The following is a 27,837-nucleotide window of genomic DNA, read 5'->3' as shown; positions in this document are numbered from 1 at the left end:
AAAGTTTTACTATACACCATGACTAGGTCTCCTGGTTTGCGAATCATGGGTTCACAATGATAGTTTTACCAAAATATATGGCACTGCTGGGCACTAAAAATATATTTTTGGAAATTTTACCCCCCAAAAGTTCTGAAATATCTGACCTTTCGGGTCAACATGACTGACCATGAATTGAAAGTCTCTGCTCGAACAAGTCCAGTCGGCCAGACGTAGACTAGTTCCACCACTGGCCAAGAACACTTGTTTTTGGCCAGTGGTGTAACTAGTCTACGCCTGGCCAACTGGACTTGTTCGAGCAGAGACTTTCCATTCATGGTCAGTCATTGAGTGGGTAATTTCATGCAACATGGTCTTCTCAGAAGCTTAAAAAGTTTGATGGCCAAATCGTGAGATGACCAAAATAGAGATTCTTTTTTTATATAGTCAATTTTTTTAATCTCTAGAAGGGATGTTGACGGTACAAAGGATGTCGATACACCCTACATAAAAAATAGCACAAGGGTAGGGGGGACTTTGTTACAGATTTTACTTTGAGACTTCCCAATGGTCGCCCTTGTGGCTGCTCTACCAAGTTTTTGGACTCATTTCTGCCAACGTGAACGTCCTCAGCGGTGCCAGTGCTTGGTAAATATAGCCAGCAGTGTCGGGTAAGTGCAGTGGATTGAGTGGGTGATTTCATGCAAAATGGTACACAATTAATAGGATGTGTCACATACCCATCATTGTAAGCACCGTCATGTCGGGAGGTGGGGAGGATGTCCATCTCAATGAGGTTGTCCTGCAATGTCTCTAGGTATGTCTGCTTTGCTATATTTCTACACACAGATGGAAACATGAATGAAGGTCGTGAGTCATGCATCAATGAAGTGACCTCCTCCTCCTAAATCGTACCCACCAGCAAAACCATCATCAAAATATGCAGTTCTACAAGATAACCATAAATTCATTTCAATCAAAAAAAATATAGAAACTTCAGAAAATAGAAATTTTTTCCCACCAGCAAATTTTAAGTTACGGTATATAACATGCGATCAGCGAAATTTATCCAAAAGCATTACAAAAATTTCCATTGTTCATTTAGTCCTTCAACTTTTTTTAATGTACAATGAGCACCCATGCATCTGGACAAAAATTTGCGCAAGCGTGGCCTATAAGGTCATGGAAGATTTGTAACATATTGTAAGCTGCTTTGAAATCTGAATGTTTTTGAAATTTTTCCTACGGTCAACGATTGATTTCTGGAGTCCATACGTCAATACCTTCAAACCAGGGGTGAACCTACCCCTTTCGCCACCCGAGGCGAACGACAGAAAGCCGCCCCCCTCCCCGGGAGGAGGGGGCGGAGTGGAGGGGCGTGGCAGAGCAAAGGGGGTGGGGCGAAGCAAAGGGGGTGGGGCTTAGCGGCATTCGCAGGCAGAGAGCAGGCAGGGAGAGGACCTGCTCTCTGCCTGAGCGTGAGGGGAGGCCGCTGGAGCAGCGCTCCTTCAGTGGCCTCCCCAATCCACCGCTCGGTGCTAAGCCAGTCCAGGACAGCTTGTCCTGGACTGGCTTAGGTAAGCAAAAATGCCGCCCTCCCTGGGGTCCTGACATAGCGCCGCCTGAAGTGGTCGCTTCAGGTTGCCTTATGGGAGTTGCGGCACTGCTTCAAATCATGTATTTAAAAAAAAACCTAAAAAACAAAACGTAAGCCTTGTTTGTTTAGAAAAAAAAATTTATAGGCTAAATCACTCAGATAATAAATAAAAGCGCCTGTAGACATGGGACCTAAGTTCATGGCCTTTTTTGCTTTATCAGTGGCCCAGCCCTGCCCGGATAAGTTTTCAGGACATTAGATGAATGTGAAATTAATAGTTCCAAAATCGACTATAAAAATTTTACCAAAATTTTTAGAAAATCTGTATTTTGATGATAATTCTACTTTCTGTGTTTTCATGCATGAAGTTAAAATGACATGTATTATACCAGCGATGGGGAAAAAAATATTACACAAAACTGGGGGAAAAAAAAAAAAAAAGAAAGAATTGAAAAACAATTGAAAAAAAAATATGCAAAAATTTTAGTTTCGTAATAGATTAGATTGCACAAAAAAATCTGAACGCAAACACAGTTTCTCACTCGTGATGTCCCCCAAAGAGAGGAGCTGACAAGACTCTCTGATCATTGAAATGATGTCAAATATTTGAAGAATGTCTGATGAAAGACCCCGCTCTACGCCCTCACAATCTGTAATAATTCTATAGTATTTTTTTCGGGTCACTGCTTTCTAACTAGAAGACAGCTGGGGAAAATAATTACATCCACGTAATTGCTCGAAAGTGCAATGAATGTAATAGAGGGCCAAGGTGAGGTGAGGGGTGCTGGAAGAGGCTCGAACCCATGGGAATTTGTCAAAAACAAATTTAAAGGAGCCACAAAACCCTGAACACAAACGCGGTGGATTGATAGCTCTCCTGTCCTAGTCCTATCCTAAGGCGTGTGATGACAGATGATCACATTGAAAGCTAAATCAGGGAGACAAAATGGAAGATGGATATCCTGCACAAGCATTAGAGAAAATAATTGAAATCATCATTGTAAAAAAAAAAATCCATTTGGTGACAATTTTATCAAATTTGAAATGGAATTTTTTTTAAATTTACAAAATTATATTAAAAAATAATAATCATGCCTACACATTCTAAAAATTTTTAGAAAAAAATAAAAAAATAAAATGTAATTATAAAGGGTCCCCCTCCCACTTATTCTGTCATGCCTGTGGCCTCAGCAATGTACTCAGAGGTGGTTGAGGGTCAACATAGTATATTATTTGAAAATTAAAGAAGGCTATTCTTCTCCTACCTTTCGTTGTCTTCTCCACGCCGCCGTTTGCTTGAAATTCTGGTTTCTGTATGTAAAAGAGTTCTCTCGCAGCACTGGGGGCGGGTCCCAATGCTCAAACAGCACTGCGTTAGCGGCCATTTTTCTTGTGGCTGTGGACATGCGCAGTCGGCTGTGCCCTAGGCCCGAGTCCTATAAGTTAGAAGCCACCGCCGGAAGAAGACGTGGTGAGACCTCATTCCAGAAGAAGATGGAGGGTTCTCTGCCAGCATAGAGGATGCCCCCAGTGCTGTTTGAGCGCTGGGACCCGCCCCTGGTGCTGCAAGAGAACTCTTTTGCATACCGATGAAAACCAGAATTTCAAGCGAATGGCGGCGCAGAGAAGACAACAAAAGATAGGATAAAAATAGCCTTCCGACGTGTATGAATGATAGGATCCCTTTAACTTTTAGAAATTTTTGAAAAATTCCAGTGACAAAAAAAGTAATTTTTTTTTCTCGTTCTCCTTTAAGAAGAGCTTGGATTTTAATGCGGGCAAGTTATTTGCTTTAACCACACGTGATTCCAGTCTGAACTATACTCGTTGGTAGAATTTATATTCTGTGCGCCGCATGGATCATGTAGCGGCCCCGTCTGCGACTCAGTTTACCAGCCTCATTGATTGGTTTCACCTACTGCTCTCGAGCAGTCCCTGCCGCAGACGGTCTCCAGCACGACTGCTCCTTTCATTACATAAAGAGAGGCTCTAATTCATGTTAATAACACTTCACATGTCTCGAACACTTCCCGATGACTTTTTTATTCTTTTTGTCTTGCCTTGTTTACAGGTCACTTTGACGTCGAGTGAAGAGCTTTTCAGATGTAATGTAAAAACACAGATCAATGGCCGTCACGCTGAAACGCTTAGCTCCTTTAAATAACTGCGTGAACCGTAAGATCTTGGCGGGCCCGGGTCCTGCTTTCGGTTGATAAGACGATGGATTCCCTCAACCAGCGAACAACTAACGGTTGATTTGCAAGGCGCAAAATAAGTAAATTGTAGGGGGAAAAAAAATCTAAGCCAAGGCCAAGTTCTTAGGAGAAGCGCAGAGATCGTCTCCTCTTTGAATGTTTTTTATTTTCTTTTTGCCATGACAATAAATTATTTTTTTTAGAAGTCAGGCTCCATGACCGTCATAAAAAACAAAAATATGTAGAATTTTTTAGATTTATGTTTGCCTGTATCGCTGTGTAGAACTTAGAACAGTTAAGTATGAAATTTTCAGACAATTGTAATTTTGGAGCCGTGGGCTGCAATACAGTTGTAGATGGCAGGGTCAAGCCCTCTAGGGGGCTAATAAAATGGTCAAATAAATTTTTTTAAAAAATTGTAATTTTGGAGAACAAAATTAAAAATTCTAATAAAAAAAAGAACAAAAATTTGTCCCATCAAGGACTAAAGGAGAATGAAAATGTGGTCACTTAGTTTAAAGGGGTTGTTGATGTTTTTACTCGAGAACCTCCGTTGGCTGGATAGGCCGTGTACAGGAACAATACGGCTCAACACACTGACTAGTGGCCAGCTCAGGAAATGCAATTTCAGTCCCACTCGCTTGACCTGAGTTGTAGACATGTCAGGGTGATCTGGGACACTAAACCACCCACCCACGTTTTATATGTTTCTATGTTGTACTATAACTGGCTACAAAAATATATTTTGTCCTATGGAATACTGGGAGAACAAAAAACAGGTTCTCTTCAAGTAAAAATGTGCAATTGTATCTAAAATCCCTGGTACGTTGCTGATAACATGCCCAGGCACATTCAACCCTCCAAGGTGAGGGCTAGACAGAATTTAGGGGTACGGTACACAATGCTCAAGACAACCCAGGGCCTCACAATGCAAATAATTTGCAATTTATTGGGAACCTTTCACCATCTCCCCCAGCTGCAAACCTCCAATAGGTGCCGCTCCGACACCGTGGAAATTTTTCTCTAGCCCCCATCCTTCCTGAGCAATCATTTCTGTTATTTTCAGCATAATTATGTTCTCTACTGTCAAGTGGGTGGTTCTAGATTGGACATGGACCGCCCACATGACAGCAGAAAGTTTAGGGATGGGCTAGAGAAAAAATTCCAACGGCATGAGAATCAGTGCAGGGGCCGCCTGTTGAAATAGGCAAAAAGTTTGAGTTGGTGAAGGGTGCCCACTTTTTCCTCTCAAGTGTCTATGGCCTTTTATGAGGAGGATTTGCCAAAACTCAAAAACAAACATTGTGCCCCAAAGCTGCAACATGACAGATGACTTGAGTAGAATCTAAGATCAGTCGTAAAAATTTTTTTCCATCTAAACCCAAAAACACTAAACATGATGGGAAACCAATGGACAAAAAAAATCAGAAAGTTGCTCTAGATTGGAGATACCCAATAAGTAGGCTATAATGTATCTCTAGGGCGTAAACCCCTATGCGGGGCATTTAATGCTTTCAGGTTTTCGGGTGAGATAGAGGTGAAGCCGTGTAAAAAAACCAACACACAACACTGCAATGTCTCTCCATAAACGCATTGGTCATGCCTGAGGAATTAATGATCTCCAGTTCTGACCTGTGGCCATTAGCCCGGTAATGTATGTGCTCGGAGTAATTGCCTAATTAGAGAAAATGAGGGCAGCCACTTTTTTTGATTAATGCGTTATATGAAATGTCAGCTTTACTTAGTGGTCACCGAGCGACTCCGCGTGTAATCTGCAATGTGATTTGCCTGTTAATATCTACATTGTGAAGGAGAAGATGGCGACCTCGAGATGGAGGTCACCTGGAATTTTTTAAAGAGTTCACGGTTATTTGTGCCTCAAAGAGCGATGATCACAACAAGACGAGGTTCTCGGAGTCATCTACACGTGGACAACCCAACGCGTATCTGATGACTTTTAATCTGCCACTGAACCAGAAAGGGCAAATTCTCCTTGGAACCGTTACGGCATGGAATTTGCTACAGTTCTGAAAAAGGTGACACCTTGCAGTATGATGTCTGGAAACATCAAAGGGAACTCTTAAGTGTCTTCTTGAACTCCAAAGAGTTCTAAGACAAGCGTGTCCAATTGGGGTCTCGGGGGCTGGATGTGCCGGTGTCATTCCTAATTTCTAGATGATACCTTCGCTTTGGCTTCCACGTGAAGGTTTGTCTGGAGAATGCTGTTGGTGTATGTAAAAATATAACATAAGGTCAATATACACATTAGAAAGGGGCCACACGGTGGCTCAGTGGTTAGCACTGCAGCCTTGCAGCGCTGGGTCCTGGTGTTCAAATCCCGCCAAGGGCAAAAAACCATCTGCAAGGAGTTTGTATGTTCTCCCCGTGTTTGCATGGATTTCCATCCCATATTCCAAAAAAAGACATACTGATAGGGAAAAATGTACATTGTGAGCTCTATGTGGGGCTCACAATCTACATTTTAAAAAAAAAAAAATATATATATATATATATATATATACATACATTAGAAAATCTCAGGTTGGCCATCTAATTTTGGATTGACCGGCCAAAGATCTAATATGTATAGGGGTGTCCCAAGCTCTTCATAGAATAAAGGGTCAGGCATGTTCAATTTCTAAATGTTCTTCTCATTGGTTCTCGGGATCGAAGCCTCCACCATTGGTGCCTACCTCCCTTTTCCTGGGTAAAAAAATTCCACAAAAATCAAAAACTTTTGTCCGTGTTTCCATTTACAGGAATGGCATCAGAATCAGGCAAACTGGGGCAGATACCAGAGCCCAAAGACTTAGAGGCCCACGTCCATCTAGGTCAAGCAGGCTCCAGTAGATGGTCTAACGAATTATTGGGTAGACACTGGGCCCATGTTGACCCACCCATGGTCTTCTTATACACCTATTTATAGAAAAAGGATGATTAGTTTTTGGAATCCAGAGTGGGGGTCTTAGTCTTAACTGAGAGATTTTCTCCAACTCAATGACTCCACTTTGGAGTCTTCTGTTGGGGCTTGTCTGACTATTGATGGCCGGGATGAAGGTAACACTTCCATAGACCCTTTCAAGGGCTTTTACCTGTCACATAGTAAGCCCCTAAAGAAAACAAAGGCTTGCAGTGTTGATTGCTTTTTCACGGCCTTTTATGAGCAATTAGCAGGACGGTGTTTTTGTCTTAACCTGTCATCATCCGCAACTCAAAACAACCTCAAAAAATGTCAGCGACTACTGAGAAGTACCTGGTCTCCAGGGGGATGTTGCTGTTGAGAAGCCAGTTGTCTTGACCATGGATAGCCTCCTGGGCACTGCCCGGTGGCTCTCCCGATAGTGAGTGATCCGTGGGAGCGGGACTAGGGTTACTACGAGGGGTGAAGTTACCCCTGTTCAGGGAGTTGATTGAAGCTGCATGGTGAGGGTTTGGTGGGTGAGACAACGGGGGAGGCGGCGTTCTCAGTCTCAAATGGTTCTGCAGGCCCAGCGGCTGGTCTGAAAAATAGAAAATATGCAAAAACTTTTAATTTTGCCATAAAGGTAACACTTCGAATATTGAGGTTTTACATAAGAAAATGCAAATCAATTAACAGATTTTGAAAAGAGTCTGATAAGTGCATTCGGTATTTCTCAAGATCCACTACTACAGATATACAGTAATACTGCCCATATATGCGGAAATATAACTACTATAATACTACTCCTCCTATGTACAAGAATATAACTACTATAATACTGCTCCTATGTACAAGAATATAACTACTACAATACTACTCCTATGTACAAGAATATAACTACTATAATACTGCTCCTATGTACAAGAATATAACTACTATAATACTGCCTCCTATGTACAAGAATATAACTACTATAATACTGCTCCTATGTACAAGAATATAACTACTATAATACTACTCCTATGTACAAGAATATAACTACTATAATACTACTCCTATGTACAAGAATATAACTACTATAATACTACCTCCTATGTACAAGAATATAACTACTATAATACTACTCCTATGTACAAGAATATAACTACTATAATACTACTCCTATGTACAAGAATATAACTACTATAATACTGCTCCTATGTACAAGAATATAACTACTATAATACTGCCCCTATGTACAAGAATATAACTACTATAATACTACTCCTATGTACAAGAATATAACTACTATAATACCGCTCCTATGTACAAGAATATAACTACTATAATACCGCTCCTATGTACAAGAATATAACTACTATAATACCACTCCTATGTACAAGAATATAACTACTATAATACTGCCCCTATGTACAAGAATATAACTACTATAATACTGCCCCTATGTACAAGAATATAACTACTATAATACTGCTCCTATGTACAAGAATATAACTACTATAATACTACTCCTATGTACAAGAATATAACTACTATCATACTACTCCTATGTACAAGAATATAACTACTATAATACTGCTCCTATGTACAAGAATATAACTACTATAATACTATCTCCTATGTACAAGAATATAACTACTATAATACTACTCCTATGTACAAGAATATAACTACTATAATACTGCTCCTGTGTACAAGAATATAACTACTATAATACTACTCCTATGTATAAGAATATAACTACTATAATACTACCTCCTATGTACAAGAATATAACTACTATAATACTGCCCCCTATGTACAAGAATATAACTACTATAATACTCCTCCTCCTATGTACAAGAATATAACTACTATAATACTGCTCCTATGTACAAGAATATAACTACTATAATACTACTCCTATGTACAAGAATATAACTACTATAATACTGCTCCTATGTACAAGAATATAACTACTATAATACTGCCTCCTATGTACAAGAATATAACTACTATAATACTACTCCTATGTACAAGAATATAACTACTATAATACTGCTCCTGTGTACAAGAATATAACTACTATAATACTACTCCTATGTACAAGAATATAACTACTATAATACTACTCCTATGTACAAGAATATAACTACTATAATACTGCTCCTATGTACAAGAATATAACTACTATAATACTGCTCCTATGTACAAGAATATAACTACTATAATACTACTCCTATGTACAAGAATATAACTACTATAATACTGCTCCTATGTACAAGAATATAACTACTATAATACTACTCCTATGTACAAGAATATATCTACTATAATATTGCTCCTATGTACAAGAATATAACTACTATAATACCACTCCTATGTACAAGAATATAACTACTATAATACTGCTCCTATGTACAAGAATATAACTACTATAATACTGCCCCTATGTACAAGAATATAACTACTATAATACTGCTCCTATGTACAAGAATATAACTACTATAATACTACTCCTATGTACAAGAATATAACTACTATAATACTCCTCCTCCTATGTACAAGAATATAACTACTATAATACTGCTCCTATGTACAAGAATATAACTACTATAATACTGCTCCTATGTACAAGAATATAACTACTATAATACTGCCTCCTATGTACAAGAATATAACTACTATAATACTGCTCCTATGTACAAGAATATAACTACTATAATACTGCTCCTATGTACAAGAATATAACTACTATAATACTACCTCCTATGTACAAGAATATAACTACTATAGTACTGCTCCTATGTACAAGGATATAACTACTATAATACTGCTCCTATGTACAAGAATATAACTACTATAATACTACTCCTATGTACAAGAATATAACTACTATAATACTGCTCCTATGTACAAGAATATAACTACTATAATACTGCCCCTATGTACAAGAATATAACTACTATAATACTACTCCTATGTACAAGAATATAACTACTATAATACTATCTCCTATGTACAAGAATATAACTACTATAATACTACTCCTATGTACAAGAATATAACTACTATAATACTGCTCCTGTGTACAAGAATATAACTACTATAATACTACTCCTATGTATAAGAATATAACTACTATAATACTACCTCCTATGTACAAGAATATAACTACTATAATACTGCCCCCTATGTACAAGAATATAACTACTATAATACTCCTCCTCCTATGTACAAGAATATAACTACTATAATACTGCTCCTATGTACAAGAATATAACTACTATAATACTACTCCTATGTACAAGAATATAACTACTATAATACTGCTCCTATGTACAAGAATATAACTACTATAATACTGCCTCCTATGTACAAGAATATAACTACTATAATACTGCTCCTATGTACAAGAATATAACTACTATAATACTGCTCCTATGTACAAGAATATAACTACTATAATACTACCTCCTATGTACAAGAATATAACTACTATAATACTGCTCCTATGTACAAGAATATAACTACTATAATACTGCTCCTATGTACAAGAATATAACTACTATAATACTGCCCCTATGTACAAGAATATAACTACTATAATACTACTCCTATGTACAAGAATATATCTACTATAATATTGCTCCTATGTACAAGAATATAACTACTATAATACTGCTCCTATATACAAGAATATAACTACTATAATACTGCTCCTATATACAAGAATATAACTACTATAATACTGCTCCTATATACAAGAATATAACTACTATAATACTACCTCCTATGTACAGGAATGTATCTTCTGTTACAACATCTGATGTTATAATATGATATTATGGCGGTTGTATATGAACAGTCACAACAGCTGTAAATTCTCTTTCTTTGTGATTACTGAGCAGTATAGGAGTAAATGGATTCCAGCATTTTGAGGGTTATTACCGCCCTGTGTGTGGTCCTGTCAGGGTGTGGCGGTCACAAGCACTTTGCTGGAGAATAAGTAAGTTGCTTTAATACAATAATTAGAGGATAAATACAATTAATGAAGATTAATCCTCACGCGCTTTATGAGGCGACACGAGAGAAAACATAGTTTGGGGCTATGAAGCAGTTCGACTACTTCCATGTGTTGTGCGGTAAGTTATGGTCATATCGATCAGCTGTCAAAATTCTGTTTGTTGCCCTTGGCAACAGACAACAATTAGACATATAACTAATTGAGCTGAGTTCTAATAGACAACCTATGGACAATAGTCTGGGAAAAAGCAGAGGTTTTGGGGCCTGAACCTCTTCATAGTACAACATATGACATTACACCAGAATTATAACAGAATTCTGAGACAGCGGCAGGTCTGCAAAGCCTAATGACCTCCATCATCTGATCGGCGCTGTCACCCTGAGCATTTTGGGGTTTGGTTTATCCAAATCTGTTCAGCTATTCCAAAGATATAAGCCCTGATAGTGTTGACACAGATGGAGGACTTCTTCCACAGTGGGCGGTAACAATGAGCTTTGGGGGTGTGGTCTTTGTGTGCTGTATGTCATGCCCCGCCCACTTAGTTAGTAGACCCTGTTTTGTATCACCGTTACAAAGGCTTATATCTTTGGAATAGCTGGACGGATTTTGATAAACAAAACGCCAAAATGCTCAGGGTGAGAGCGCCGATCAGATGAGGAGGTCATTGACCTATGTTAGACCCTTTAAAAGAAAAGCCTCCAAGATCTAGATTTGATCACTCTGGCCTAGGGGTATGTTGTTGATTTTTGGGTCATTCACAGCAGGTGGGAGGGGGGAGGGAATGAGCAGCAGCCAAATAATAAAAGGCATAACAAAAAAAAAATTACAAAAATAAAAAAATTCCCATAAAACGACTAAACCAACTGTGTTCCCTGCTCGTGAGTGAGAGGCTGGCGGTGACAGCGCTGTGATGCGCACGTCTATGCGCACCTGTCATTTTAACTCTCTATTTGCATTGCGGAGCCGCTTCGTTGCTCAGTACGGGCAGAGTATTTGTAGAGCTCTTGTCGGGATCATTTTTATGGACATTCTTCTAGCTGACATCCCTTCCAAATGGTTTAGCATTCTGTTCTATAAAGGAAGCTCTCATACAGACAGTCACCCAACTTTCCCAGGCTCCTGAAAGGCCTCTCTCTTTAGTTATGCCGTTATTACCAACCATTTTCAAGAGATTTTCTAGCCAAAGGCATTTCTGCCATCTCCACCCGCCTCTTGAGCCACGTGGTGGCCATATTAGTTATAAACCAGCTTTCCCAGAACCCTGAATGACCCCTCTGTCTAGTTATGCCCTTACTAGTTCTCATTATAAGATATTTTCCTATCAAAGCAATTTCTGACATTCACTCACCTCTACCCAACCAAATGTGGTGGCCAAATTGGTCATCACCCAGCTTGCTCAGGCTCCTGAATGTCTCTTTTCGGCTATATAGTTATAAACACCCATCTTAAACTGATTTTTTTCTGACTAAGCCATGTGGCATATTCACCTATCTCTGAAAATTAGATGCTGACGTACAATGTGGTGGCCATATTGGTTTGCATTCAGCTTTCCCAGGCTCCTGAATGGCAATTCTGTTTAGTTATTTAGAACTTTCTGCAGGCATATTGCTTTGACCTTGATATAGGAGTAATATATGGAGAGCTGGATGTTGTAGAAATCCTATGGTGGATGTTACTAGACTTTCCTAGAACCCTGAAAGGCAAATACTTCTACCTATACATAACAATTCTAGTGCATCACAAGAAAAAATAATACAGGAACATCCGTGGTGTTCGTACTCTTTGCCCAGCAGCTTTCCTAGTCTCCTGAATGGCAGATCTGTCTATTTTACTGTTCAGCTCTATAGTCATTTATAATAACCTCATCCCATGGTATTACCAAGCTTCCCCTGACCCCTGAAAGGCAAATATGTCTTCCAATTCAATACAAGGAAAACTTGTATATACTTCTAATATATATTACTTATATTCACCCAACTTTGCCAGATAATCCAATTTCCTGGTTGGGGCTTCTTTTTGGGAGAGGGGGGGGGGGGGGTCTTTAAAAAAAAAGAGAACAATCTGACAAAGGGTGAGGATTAGTGAGGTAAGGAAGGAGTTAATGAGCTGCGCTTACTTGGTCGGAACAAATGAGAATCAGTCAAAATCCGAAAAGATGAAAGGCGATAGGGAGGGGAAAAAAGGCTTTTTTCGAAGTGGATGTGCGAAAATCTGCTTATGGGATTAATTCAGCCAATGCCAAGCCAAAAGCGAAAAGAAAAGCCAACGTTTCACGCAACTCCTGGGATAAAACCAGCGCTACATACTTTAATCATCAATACAGATCCCCACCCCCAGGGGGCGACGTGGTGAAGAGTAGGGTCAGCATAAAAAACAGGAAAACTGCTTATATTACAATTACGGATTAATCCGGCATCCAATAATCTCTTAAATCTGATAATCCGGCATTACATTACCATAGAATATTTGATAATCCGAAATCCACCCTCCCTGTGACCATACAGAGAGATCCCATGATATACTACAGCCTTGACCTCGAAAATAGTCTTAAAGGGATCATGTCCCCACGCCACGCCGACTTCAACGTGTTTTTATTTCCAAGTATGAACTATAAACTGAAAAAGATGCCCTCCTACTCTGTAAATATCATCTAGGCCAATCAGCAAGCCAGAAAGGTCACATGATAAGCTACAACCTTGACTATAGTAAGCAGGGGTGGGGCTTATCAATTCCAAAAGGACCCGCTCCTCACAATGATCAATAAGAACACCAACTACAATGTTTCTGTTATTCTTTCAGCCAATAGGCAAGACACACATTCAGATTTAAAATGTTTCTACTACCCCTCTCAACCAATCAGCACTGATTAGGACAGTCACATGACACACTATAGCCTTGACTACTCAGATAAAGTAAGCATGGGTGGGGCTTATCACATCTAACAGCTAACTTCAATGTTTCTGTTATCCCTCTCAGGCGATCAGCAAGACTGATAGAGGTCACGAGACGCACAACAGCCTTGACTACTCAAAGTAAGCAGGGGTGGGGTTACCAGTTTTAAGGGGACAGTGTCTTCATTATAATCATGAAGGACACTGACTTCAACGTGTCTTTGTGTAAAATGCTTCCAAGCCAAAAATGGCTAACAGAGAACAACTACATAAAATCACCTGCAAAGCAAATGCGGATAAAAATGTCCTTCTACTCTGCCAATCAGTAAGACTGAGAAGGTCACATGACACACTACAGCCTTGACTACTCAAAGTAAGCAGAGGTGGGACTTATCAGTTGTAGTTGTACTTGTCCTTGGTATAGTCACTAACAATACCAACTTCAATATTTCTGTTAACCTTCTCGGCCAATCAGCTCTAATGCGGACAGTCACATGACACACTACAGCCTTGACTACTCAAATAAAGTAAGCAGGGGTGGAACTTATCAGTTGTAAAGCGACTTGTCATTACTATGACCCCTAACAATACCAACTTCAATATTTCTGTTAGCTCTTTTGGACAATCAGCTATAATACGGGCAGTCACATGACACACTACAGACTTGACTACTGAAATAAAGTAAGCAGGGGTGGAGCTTATCAGTTGTAAAGTGACTTGTCCTTACTATGACCCCTAACAATACCGACTTCAATATTTCTGTTAGCTCTTTTGGACAATCAGCTATAATACGGGCAGTCACATGACACACTACAGACTTGACTACTGAAATAAAGTAAGCAGGGGTGGAGCTTATCAGTTGTAAAGTGACTTGTCCTTACTATGACCCCTAACAATACCGACTTCAATATTTCTGTTTGTTCTTTCGGACAATCAGGACTGTTGAGACCAGTCACATGACACACTACAGCTTTGACTACTTAATTAAAGTAAGCAGGGGTGGGGCTAATCAGTCTTAAAGGGACCCTATCCTTACTAATATCACTAAATATACTAACTTTCATGTTTCTATTATCCTTCTCAGCCACAGGATCAGGTCACATGATACACCGCAGCCTTGACTACTTAAAGTAAGCAGGGGTGGGGCTTATCAGTCCTTACTATAATCAGTTCGAATACTGACTTCAATGTTTATTTAAGAAAAATTCCCTGCCAGCTTGAAGTACGCTGGCGGGGAAATACGCTGGCCCTTTAAGAGTGACTGCCTGGAATATTCCCACGGCAGTCGTTTCCAGTTGTTCATTAACATATGTGTGACTATGAAGACCATCAAGACCTCTGTCAGCGCACGCTCACTAAACACAATATTAATTTTTATTTTCATGGGCTGTAAACTTGATTAATGTGTAAAAAAAAAATCCCCGGCGAGCTGCAATGGCGGTGCGCGATGTAACGACGCTATAAAAATAATAAGAGTATACAGATTGTTCCGTGCTCGGTAATCAGGGGCAGGAATCGGGGGGGTGGGGGGAGATTGATGGGAGGCTCCGCACAGTGACAGGCAGGACTTTGGGCCTGGGTCTAGGGGACGTAATGAGGATCCCACTGCGTATCGTCATCATCATCATCATTAATGGGACGCTAACGACTGTCACGCATAAAATATGAGCCCTCGTAATACCGCCGAAGACGTGGAGCCTTAATGCATCAAATATTGTCACGCGCCGCCGTCCATTAAAATGCCATTGACTGCCGCTGACATTGGGAAGCCATCGAGACGTGGCGGTAATTAGGATTTCCCCAAATACGATACGGAATACTTAAGGAGTTACAAATGTCACCTCCATGATGGCGGCCATTACATTCCATTATCCTGTGCTTTTTCAGGCGGCGTGTTTTGGTGCCCGCCACTAGAGGGCGCCGGCAAGTTCAAAAATCAAATACCCCAAGGTGACACCGCCAGTCAGTGTGCCCTAAGAGTCTTCATTCTAACCCGCATCGCCGTTTTAAAGCTATGTTCACACTTAGTAGATTTGTGGCAGACATTATATCTATTGCCCCATTCATCTCAATAGGGGTTTACTACCAAAATGACCTATCTGATCGGTGAGGGTCCGATAACCAGACCCTGTACTGATCAGGTGACGGGACTGGAAGCAGCTCTGCTCCTGTTCAAGTAATAGGCACAGAGCTGCAGTACCCCAGTGCCACCACTATACAGTGGATGGGGCTACAGCTCTATACCTATCATTGAAGAGTTTTTGGGTTGCCTCCAGCCCCGTCCAGTGCAGCAGGTCTTGGTACCGGGAAGCGGTTGATCAGCTGATCAGTGCAGAGTCCAGGTGTGCTTTCCATTAAAGGCATTTTCCAGCCCCAGGGTAATTTTTTAGAACCACCCTGGGGCCATAAAAACCCCTTTAATGGACACATGGACCCTCACTGACTGCAGACAGATATCCATTTGACTGCTGGTGGGAGAGGCGTGAGACTTTGTACAAGACTCCACCCTCTTAATAATTTGGGTGGTCCCTGCGACAGAATCAAAAATTTACAATTGCCCGGGGCGGGGCAGATTTCTGCTACAATTCACACCAGTTTTCTGGAAGATTCCCTGCCATGCCCAATTTTTACTACAGTGCCAAGTAGGGGACAAAAAGTCACCATTTTTGTTTCGACCCCTCTGCATACTAGACACATTAAATCAGCCCCACCAAAAAATCCATTAGAATTTTACCAAAATTTTCCATAAGGAAACATTTACCCAATGATGGAAAACCCTACAGGCTACAAATCACAAATGCAATTTTTTGAGACAAAGCCACAAGTCCGGTTGGAAATATAGAAGAATGTATACGACACTTCTCCTTCCTGCTGGAGTCAAAAACTGCATTAAAAACTTCACGCGTTTCCTGCCCTAAGGCCAGTTATTAGTCCATAGTAATGGGGTCACACTTTTGTTGACATTTTATGACCTCACAACTACACTTAGATGGTGATCTAAATTGTTGAGGGTCCAGGTCCAAGGGTGCCCATACGCAGAAGGTCCATGTTAGACCTAGTCACCAGTTGCATTGGGACTGGGCAACTATCTTATGTCTATAGTGGTATCTCGGATCTTCCCTGAAGACAATGTCAGGGGGACATTGAGATTGGACACGTTGAAACCCCCTTTGTTCTTGGAGGAGACAAGTCAGCGCCAGAGATGTCTGGAGGAACGAAGTTCCTTCCAATTTAGTCCTCCATCCTCCAATGTCCTAGGCCAAAATGGGGGAAGTCGTAAAAAGTAGCCATCAGCCCTACGCCGTTGGTGTATGGGCCATTCTAGGCGAATATTACAAAGTTTCTCATCTTCCAACTTCCTGAATAAACAACTTTTTGCATAATTCGGTTTAGAACCTGGAGACAACCAAGCCTGACGCGATAACAATGCAGATGTTTTTGGACGTTCTCGGCGCCATATGCGTCGCCGTCTGTCGTATCTTCTCCTGCAAAAGTACAATCCCACACACCTTACACGCACGGGCTTGGATTTGGAAGCTCAAAAATACCAGTTATCCATAACGCAGGTTTCCAAAAATATACACACAGCTTGAGGCCGGTATGTATACCTGGATTTGGGCAGAATCCGGTCCCCCGGGCCGAGTGTTTACCAGTTTAGTGCGGTCTCAGTATAAGTTCCTTACTGTGCTCGTAGAGTTTACCCACATACGGTGCGCACACGCCGATCTGGGAGAACACAAAGGCTCGGTGTCACGTTGCGAGCAGCTTGATTTACCGCCTTAACTCCCATGAATCATAAACAAGACATGCTAACTTTTTCCTGATGTGGCAAAGTGCCGAGGCAAAGAAAAATATTGACTTTTTGTTCAGAAAAATCAATAGAATTTTTTTTTTTTTTTTTCACGGCCGGGCTGTCAGGTTTATTCATAGCGCCTTTTCTTCCCCCATCAGCATTCTTGATTATGAAATGACAGAATGATTCTGCAACCCCACAGAACGGATATGGTTCTTCATGTTAACCATGTAAACACCAGATGGTGTAGACCTATTTTGGGACTATCCAAAAAAAAAAACAGAGATGATGATGAGAACGTAGTGCTAGTCTATGTCTAAGTCAATGGTTTTCATTAGCGTCTGTGGTAGACAAGAAGCTCTAGACGGATCTACGTCACACCGGGAGTGAGGCAAAGGTTAGGTAGCACAAAGCCACCAGCGTCAAGGTTGTCCATCGGGGCCACCTCTTCCCTCAACGCAAGGGCGTAATGTGAAAAGACTGAGCCCTTTAACAAATCTTTGACAGGGGACACCACATAGTATAGCAACCCTTTACTGGCCCCTCACATGGCATAACTCCCAACTTACTGACCCCCCCATATGGTATATTTCCCCCTTTATTGGCCCACGCACAGCATGGTGCCTCCTTATTGGCCTCCATACAGTATTCTTCTTCCTTTACCGGCCTTACCTCAGTAATTGCCCTCTTTACTGACCCCTTTATTGGCATCCATGCAGTTAGTGCCCCCTTTATTGGCTGTCATACAGTAACTACCACTTTTACAGGCCTCCACTCAGTAAGTTATCCCTTTAGTGGCCCCCATACAGTAAGTGCTCCCTTTAGTGGCCCCCATACAGTAAGTGCTCCCTTTAGTGGCCCCCATACAGTAAGTTATCCCTTTAGTGGCCTCCATACAGTAAGTTATCACTTTAGTGGCCCCCATACAGTAAGTGCTCCCTTTAGTGGCCTCCACACAGTAAGTGCTCCCTTTAGTGGCCTCCATACAGTAAGTGCTCCCTTTAGTGGCCCCCATACCGTAAGTTATCCCTTTAGTGGCCCCCATACAGTAAGTTATCCCTTTAGTGGCCCCCATACAGTAAGTGCTCCCTTTAGTGGCCCCCATACAGTAAGTGCTCCCTTTAATGGCCCCCATACAGTAAGTGCTCCCTTTAATGGCCCCCATACAGTAAGTTATCCCTTTAGTGGCCCCCATACAGTAAGTTATCCCTTTAGTGGCCCCCATACAGTAAGTTATCACTTTAGTGGCCCCCATACAGTAAGTTATCCCTTTAGTGGCCCCCATACAGTAAGAGCCCCACACACAGTGACTACCTATTGGATTACTCCAGCAAGTAATGGCCACTATTCCCTTACCAAACCCTGCTCCTTTCTATGGCCTCTTCCACTTCCTCTTCAGACCTCAGGGGTCCCCAAAACACCACAGGAACAGGGATTGGTAAGTGAACCCCGGCCATTGCCCAATCTACAAAATGCTAAGCATTGAAAATATCTGAAAATATCTGTGGGATAGGGGCAACACAGTGGCTCAGTGGTTAGCACTGCAGCACTGGAGTCCCGGGTTCGAATCCCGCTAGGAACAACATCTGCAAGCAGTTTGTATGTTCTCCCCGTGTTTCTGTGGATTTCCTCCCATTCTATAAAGACATACTGAAAAAAAATATACATTGTGATCCCTGTATGGGGCTCACGTCTGTGTTTTTGACAAACCGGCCCATCACAATGTCCTATTTTTATCTTTTTTTCACAAATCCCTGAATAGAAACCAGTCTTGGAGGAATCCACGAAAACGGATGCCCCATGGAGGAAAATAAGCCCGAGAATTGGACCGTTTCATCCAATTCATTGAGGGTGTTGGAGAGATTGAGGTTCTGGGTCCCGTCATCCCCAAGATACACTTGAAAAACTTACAAAATTTTTAGAAAAAGAAAATTATCCACAATTCACAACAAATTTAGATTTTTCTTTATCTACACACAAGCCATCAGTAGATGGAAATTTGCCCATATGGCGATCCTTTTTTAAATATTTTGATTTTGACCTTCATTTTTTTATAAAATTGTAATAAAACAAAAAATTTTAAACAATAAAATTGTAAGAAAACCAAAGTAGAAAACTCGACAAGGCCGTCTAAGAAATTAACTTGTAGATAAGAATATAAAAATACGGTTCTACAAAAACAATTGAAAAAAAAAAATTTGGCTGAAAATCAAAAAGGTCAATTCCTCCCCTACAACATCCAGAGTCTTCAATAGGGGGGGGATAGAAGGGCTTCTTTTATTTCCCGGCTAATGAAGGGCCCTTCTACCTTGTGTAAGTCGGCGGGGGCCTCCAGTGAATAGACAGAAGCTGTGACTGTTGGTCCATTGCTAATCATTAAAGTTCCTTGATAAGGAGGAGAGCGGGGAGGTCACCGAGCTTTTGTTACGGGTCAGGGGAGCGCAGTCAGGCTTCTCCGACTTCATTGATAACAGGGACTAATCACTACACTACTGGCCACTTGTATTACTAATAAAGTCAGATACTGCAAGAACTCAGGACCCCCCCCCCCCCCCCCCCCCAGCACCGCCATCGGGGAAGGAGAAAGCTCAAAAAAACAAAAAAATATTCCATGCACAGGAGGATTTTCCTTCACGTTGTTGGAGAATTTTGTAGCAGCTGCCGGATCGACAAGGTTGTATTTTAACATTTTCAATCTTCTTTTTCTCCCTTTCCAATTTCACTGGTCCCAAAGGGCAAAATGTTGGATGTTTTTGATTTTCTTAAAATTTTTGTTTCTGCCCTTTTATCTGCCTAGACCAGACATGACTGCTGAAGGTCGTTGCAGCCGAAACCACTGACAGAAGGAGGCAACTGGACTGGGGTGGTCCAAGTCCTCGTAAGCTACTAGAGATGAGCGAATATGCTCAATCGAATACCTCGGCGGCAGGGAAGGTGGGAGGGGCAGTAAAAATTCAAAGCCCCGGAAGTGTTTTTGCACCGGGAGCTATGCGGCCGAGGTATTCGCTCATCTCTATAAGCTACGTAACAAGAAAAAAATTTTTTTGCTGAACTAAACCTTCAAAAATTTTAGTCCATTTATCGGTCTGGACTAGAGAGATGACTGCCGAGGACCTTTTGGATCAACTCACTTATAGGAAGGAGTAGTTGGACAGGGGTGACCCCAAAAATAATTTTCTACTGAACCAAACTTTCAAAAATTTTAGTTCTTAAATCTTTGTAGACCATAGAGATGACTGCTAGATCAACTCACTTACCCCTCGTTCACATCTGCGTTTGGTAATCTGTTCGGGGAGTCCGCATGAGGACCCCTCCGAACGGAATACCAAATGGATTAGCAAGCGGTGTGCAGTGAAAGCACACGGACCCGATAGACTATAATGGGGTCCATGTGCTTTCCGCACGGTGTCCTCACGAGACATGCGGACATGAAAGTAGATCACAAAGTACTTTTCTATCCACATGTTATGTGAGGACACCGCGTGGATAGCACACGGACCCCATTATAGTCTATGGGGTCCGTGTGCTTTCACTGCACACCACTTGCCAGTGCGTTTGGTATTCCATTCGGGAGGACTCCCCATGCGGACTCCCCTAACTGATTACCAAACGAAGATGTGAATGAGGGGTTATAGGAAAGACTAACTGGACAGGAGTGACCCCAAAAATTATTTTCTACTGAACCGAACCTTCAAAAATTTAATATTTTAAGATTTACTAATTTTTATAATATTTTCAAAAACATAAAAGTAATATTGGACCAAAATCAGTTCCTTCTACCCACAAGGCCCCAAATTTGTAATCCGGCAACTCATGGGTTCCACATATTGGGGCTGATTTATTGATATTTCGTGTCAAAAAGTTGCAAACCAGCCCGTGTTGTGCTGTCCACTTTCTAGAAAAAGGGGTGTGACAATGGCCCTGCCAAATTTATTATCATTTTTCACAAAAAAATGATACAAAAAACCCCAAAAACAAACAAAAAAACAAACAAAAAAAGCCAACACTAACCGAAGAACCCAACCTTACCAAGATGCCATCGATTACGCCTTGGAAGTCATCGCCCTGTTATTCCCTCACAGCCATTCTTCTTCATCTCCTGTGCCGTATGGATAAAAAAAAAAAAATTCCCATCGGCCCGGAGTTACGGGATTGTATTTACATTCGTCACATTGACAGGCGTCGGATTCTCTCAGGTTATTTTACCGTCATTCTTTCGCTCTCTTTTCTCCCAGGTTGTATCTTTAGAGATTATCATATTGTCCACAAAACCGTAATGAAAACTCACACAAAAGAACGGTTTTAATTACATCTTCGATCCTCTATTCAGAGCTACAGTGACAGATGACATCTCTCCACTAGCATTAGAAAAATGCTTCTAAATGGCATCCTCATTTACATACGGCCACTGGCAAAAGGCGAAAAAATGGAGGAGGGGGGGAGGGAGTAGACAGGAAATTAAAGAGGGCGCATAAAAATATCCTTTTATAAAAAGAAATCCATGTCATAGAATCCAGCTTTCTATTCAGTAGAAGCACTCTCTGCCCCTCTCACAGCAGGAAGTCTCAGCACAGCTTTCTATTAGTAGCTACATATATGTGCAGTGACACCTCTCATAGCATTACAAAGTGGTCTTCTAGGGCAGCGGCTCTCAAAAAAGGCGGCTAAAATGGAAAATCCATCACAACAAAGTGATGTGGGTAAGAGTTTGGTCCTCTCAAAGAGTTGGGTTTTGATTTTTAAATTAGTAATATTCCTTAAAACTATTCACCACCTCCAAGAGAATCTCACTTTAAGAGGACCTTTCACCTCGAATTCTGGAGCAGGTAGAATTTTTTCTCTAGCTCCCACTGTTCCTGAGCAACTGCTGAATCACCCAATATGCTAATTAGGCCCTCTAATGTCAGTTGGGCGGTCCTGGGCTAGGCCACGAGTAGAGCCTAAATAGAGTAGAGCCTAAGTAGAATATTGGGTCCCTAAACCAGCAGCACTGATTGCTCAGACATGGTGGGGGTTAGAGAAAAAATTCTAACTGTGTTGGAGTCAGTGGACAGACACCTACTGAAGGATGTGAAGAGTTGAGGTTGGTGAATGCACTGAAAGGTTCAGAAGCAAGGACTCTACTCTGTGCTCATGAAGACCAACTAACCAAAACTCGTTAATGGTAAAAATGTGTATATTTTTGTATATTTTTTGTACACTTTTCCTAAAGAGCATTGCCTGAATTTTTGTCATGTTTTGTACCCAATAAGGAGCAAGTGGGGCGTGGAGCATCAGAAAAGAGCGTGGGGTTTAGAGCGACTGGTTCCCGTCAAGGCACGATGAGAAGGTTTTTGATACAGAAAGTCACCTCCCAACCCAAAAATATATTATACTAAACTTTGGCCTCTGCAACCTCAATATGCCCCACAGCAGCCCCTGCAACCTCTATCGTGCCCCACAGCGGCCCCCTGCAACCTCTGTGGGGCACAATAGTGGTTACAGGGGGCCGCTGTGTGACATTATATATATATATATATATATATATATATATATATATATATATATACACAGTATATATATATATATATATATATATATATATAGGGGTTGGGTGCGTGGAGAGGAGGAGTCAAAGATGTCTGTGTTGCAAACTTAACAGAGTCAAGTCCCAGCTGGAAGAAGCGGTCATGGTGGTCCAAAGGGAAGACGTCTGAAAATGAGGGAGCCTAGAAATGTAAGAAGACGTCTCCTGAAAGTAACAAAATACTACTGCACTGTATTCACTTTAATGTTACCGCTAGTACCCCCCCTCCCCCTCCCACTGCCTGATGCGGATGATCAAAAGAAAAACCATATCACGCCCCCTTCCCCGGTCTTCAGTCCGGGGCGGGGGGGCCTCTTTTGATCGTGCACCTCAGGGATAGATATGAGGTAGATAGATAAATAGATATTACATAGATAGATAGATAGATAGATAGATAGATAGATAGATAGGAGATAGATAGATATTACATAGATAGATAGATAGATAGATAGATAGATAGATAGATAGGAGATAGATAGATAGATAGATAGATAGATAGATAGGAGATAGATAGATGATAGATAGATAGATAGATAGATAGATAGGAGATAGATAGATAGATAGATAGATAGATAGATAGATAGATGATAGATAGATAGATAGATAGACAGATAGGAGATAGATAGATAGATAGATAGATAGATAGATAGATAGATAGATAGGAGATAGATAGATAGATAGATAGGAGATAGATAGATATTACATAGATAGATAGATAGATAGATAGATAGATAGATAGATAGATAGATAGATAGATAGATAGGAGATAGATAGATAGATAGGAGATAGATAGATAGATAGATAGATAGATAGATAGATAGGAGATAGATAGATAGATAGATAGATAGATAGATAGATAGGAGATAGATAGATGATAGATAGATAGATAGATAGATAGATAGATAGGAGATAGATAGATAGATAGATAGATAGATAGATAGATGATAGATAGATAGATAGATAGATAGATAGGAGATAGATAGATAGGAGATAGATAGATAAATAGATAGGAGATAGATAGATAGATAGATAGATAGATAGATAGATAGAAAGATAGATAGGAGATAGATGATAGATAGATAGATAGATAGATAGATAGATAGATAGATAGATGATAGATAGATAGATAGATGGATAGGAGATAGATAGATAGATAGATAGATAGACAGATAGGAGATAGATAGATAGATAGATAGATAGATAGATAGATAGGAGATAGATAGATAGATAGATAGATAGATAGATAGAAAGATAGATAGGAGATAGATGATAGATAGATAGATAGATAGATAGATAGATAGATAGATAGATGATAGATAGATGATAGATAGATAGATAGATAGATAGATAGATAGATGGATAGGAGATAGATAGATAGATAGATAGATAGATAGATAGATAGACAGATAGGAGATAGATAGATAGATAGATGATAGATAGATAGATAGATAGATAGATAGATAGATAGATAGATGGATAGGAGATAGATAGATAGATAGATAGATAGATAGATAGATAGACAGATAGGAGATAGATAGATAGATAGATAGATAGATAGATAGATAGAAAGATAGATAGGAGATAGATGATAGATAGATAGATAGATAGATAGATGATAGATAGATGATAGATAGATAGATAGATAGATAGATAGATAGATAGATAGATAGGAGATAGATAGATAGATAGATAGACAGATAGGAGATAGATAGATAGGAGATAGATAGATAGATAGATAGATAGATAGATAGGAGATAGATAGATAGATAGATAGATAGATAGATAGGAGATAGATAGATAGATAGAAGATAGATAGATAGATAGATAGATAGGAGATAGATGATAGATAGATAGATAGATAGATAGATAGATAGATAGATAGATAGATAGATAGGAGATAGATAGATGATAGATAGATAGATAGATAGATAGATAGATGGATAGGAGATAGATAGATAGATAGATAGATAGACAGATAGGAGATAGATAGATAGATAGATAGATAGATAGATAGGAGATAGATAGATAGATAGATAGATAGATAGAAAGATAGATAGGAGATAGATGATAGATAGATAGATAGATAGATAGATAGATAGATAGATAGATAGGAGATAGATAGATGATAGATAGATAGATATATAGATAGATAGACAGATAGGAGATAGATAGATAGATAGATAGATAGATAGATAGATAGATAGATAGGAGATAGATAGATGATAGATAGATAGATAGATAGATAGATAGATAGATAGATAGGAGATAGATAGATGATAGATAGATAGATAGATAGATAGATAGGAGATAGATAGATAGATAGGAGATAGATAGATAGATAGATAGATAGATAGATAGATAGATAGATAGATAGGAGATAGATAGATAGATAGATAGATAGATAGATAGATAGGAGATAGATAGATAGATAGATAGATAGAAAGATAGATAGGAGATAGATGATAGATAGATAGATAGATAGATAGATAGATAGATAGATAGGAGATAGATAGATGATAGATAGATAGATATATAGATAGATAGACAGATAGGAGATAGATAGATAGATAGATAGATAGATAGGAGATAGATAGATGATAGATAGATAGATAGATAGATAGATAGGAGATAGATAGATAGATAGGAGATAGATAGATAGATAGATAGATAGATAGGAGATAGATAGATAGATAGATAGATAGATAGATAGATAGATAGGAGATATATAGATAGATAGATAGATAGATAGATAGAAAGATAGATAGGAGATAGATGATAGATAGATAGATAGATAGATAGATAGATAGATAGATAGATAGATAGGAGATAGATAGATGATAGATAGATAGATATATAGATAGATAGACAGATAGGAGATAGATAGATAGATAGATAGATAGATAGATAGATAGATAGATAGATAGGAGATAGATAGATGATAGATAGATAGATAGATAGGAGATAGATAGATAGATAGATAGGAGATAGATAGATAGATAGATAGATAGATAGATAGATAGATAGATAGATAGGAGATAGATAGATAGATAGATAGATAGATAGAAGATAGATAGATAGATAGATAGATAGATAGATAGGAGATAGATGATAGATAGATAGATAGATAGATAGATAGATAGGAGATAGATGATAGATAGATAGATAGATAGATAGATAGATAGATAGGAGATAGATAGATAGATAGATAGATAGATAGATAGATAGATAGACAGACAGATAGGAGATAGATAGATAGATAGATAGATAGATGGATAGGAGATAGATAGATAGATAGATAGATAGATAGATAGATAGATAGATAGACAGAGAGATAGGAGATAGATAGATGATAGATAGATAGATAGATAGATAGATAGATGGATAGGAGATAGATAGATAGATAGATAGATAGATAGATAGATAGATAGACAGACAGATAGGAGATAGATAGATAGATAGATAGATAGATAGATAGATGATAGATAGATGATAGATAGATAGATAGATAGATAGATAGATAGATGGATAGGAGATAGATAGATAGATAGATAGATAGATAGATGATAGATAGATAGATAGATAGATGGATAGGAGATAGATAGATAGATAGATAGACAGACAGATAGGAGATAGATAGATAGATAGATAGATAGATAGATAGATAGATAGGAGATAGATAGATAGATAGATAGATAGATAGATAGATGATAGATAGATGATAGATAGATAGATAGATAGATAGATAGATAGATAGGAGATAGATAGATAGATAGATAGATAGATAGATAGGAGATAGATAGATAGATAGATAGATAGATAGGAGATAGATGATAGATAGATAGATAGATAGATAGATAGATAGATAGATAGATAGATAGATAGGAGATAGATGATAGATAGATAGATAGATAGATAGATAGGAGATAGATAGATAGATAGATAGATAGATAGATAGACAGACAGATAGGAGATAGATAGATAGATAGATAGATAGATAGATAGATAGGAGATAGATAGATAGATAGATAGATAGATAGATAGGAGATAGATAGATAGATAGAAGATAGATAGATAGATAGATAGATAGGAGATAGATGATAGATAGATAGATAGATAGATAGATAGATAGATAGATAGATAGGAGATAGATAGATGATAGATAGATAGATAGATAGATAGATAGATAGATAGATAGATAGGAGATAGATAGATGATAGATAGATAGATAGATAGGAGATAGATAGATAGATAGATAGATAGATAGATAGATAGATAGATAGATAGATAGGAGATAGATAGATAGATAGATAGATAGATAGATAGATAGAAGATAGATAGATAGATAGATAGATAGATAGATAGGAGATAGATAGATAGATAGATAGATGATAGATAGATAGATAGATAGATAGGAGATAGATGATAGATAGATAGATAGATAGATAGATAGATAGATAGATAGATAGATAGACAGATAGGAGATAGATAGATAGATAGATGATAGATAGATGATAGATAGATAGATAGATAGATAGATAGATGGATAGGAGATAGATAGATAGATAGATAGATAGATAGATAGACAGATAGGAGATAGATAGATAGATAGATAGATAGATAGATAGATAGATAGAAAGATAGATAGGAGATAGATGATAGATAGATAGATAGATAGATAGATAGATGATAGATAGATGATAGATAGATAGATAGATAGATAGATAGATAGATAGATAGATAGGAGATAGATAGATAGATAGATAGACAGATAGGAGATAGATAGATAGGAGATAGATAGATAGATAGATAGATAGATAGATAGATAGATAGGAGATAGATAGATAGATAGATAGATAGATAGATAGGAGATAGATAGATAGATAGAAGATAGATAGATAGATAGATAGA

At 39.1% G+C, this 27,837-nt stretch overlaps 1 protein-coding gene across 6 annotated transcripts in view; it reads right to left on the bottom strand.

The window, feature by feature from the left end:
• TENM4 (teneurin transmembrane protein 4) overlaps window positions 1-27,837 on the bottom strand; it is a 1,026,741-nt gene that overhangs the window by 176,591 nt on the left and 822,313 nt on the right. For 4 of the 6 annotated variants that reach the window (XM_075266230.1, XM_075266232.1, XM_075266234.1 and 1 more), the window contains 2 exons: window positions 7,025-7,271; window positions 720-818 (listed from right to left, as the gene is read on the bottom strand). In XM_075266230.1, the coding sequence (XP_075122331.1) occupies window positions 720-818; window positions 7,025-7,271 (346 nt within the window). The remainder of the gene's footprint in view (window positions 1-719; window positions 819-7,024; window positions 7,272-27,837) is intronic. The other 2 variants (XM_075266233.1, XM_075266235.1) reach the window with 1 other exon arrangement.

This window comes from Leptodactylus fuscus, chromosome 2 (assembly GCF_031893055.1).
Source record: "Leptodactylus fuscus isolate aLepFus1 chromosome 2, aLepFus1.hap2, whole genome shotgun sequence".
Classification (NCBI taxonomy): Eukaryota; Metazoa; Chordata; class Amphibia; order Anura; family Leptodactylidae; genus Leptodactylus; species Leptodactylus fuscus.
This window is presented reverse-complemented; position numbering and strand designations above follow the sequence as displayed.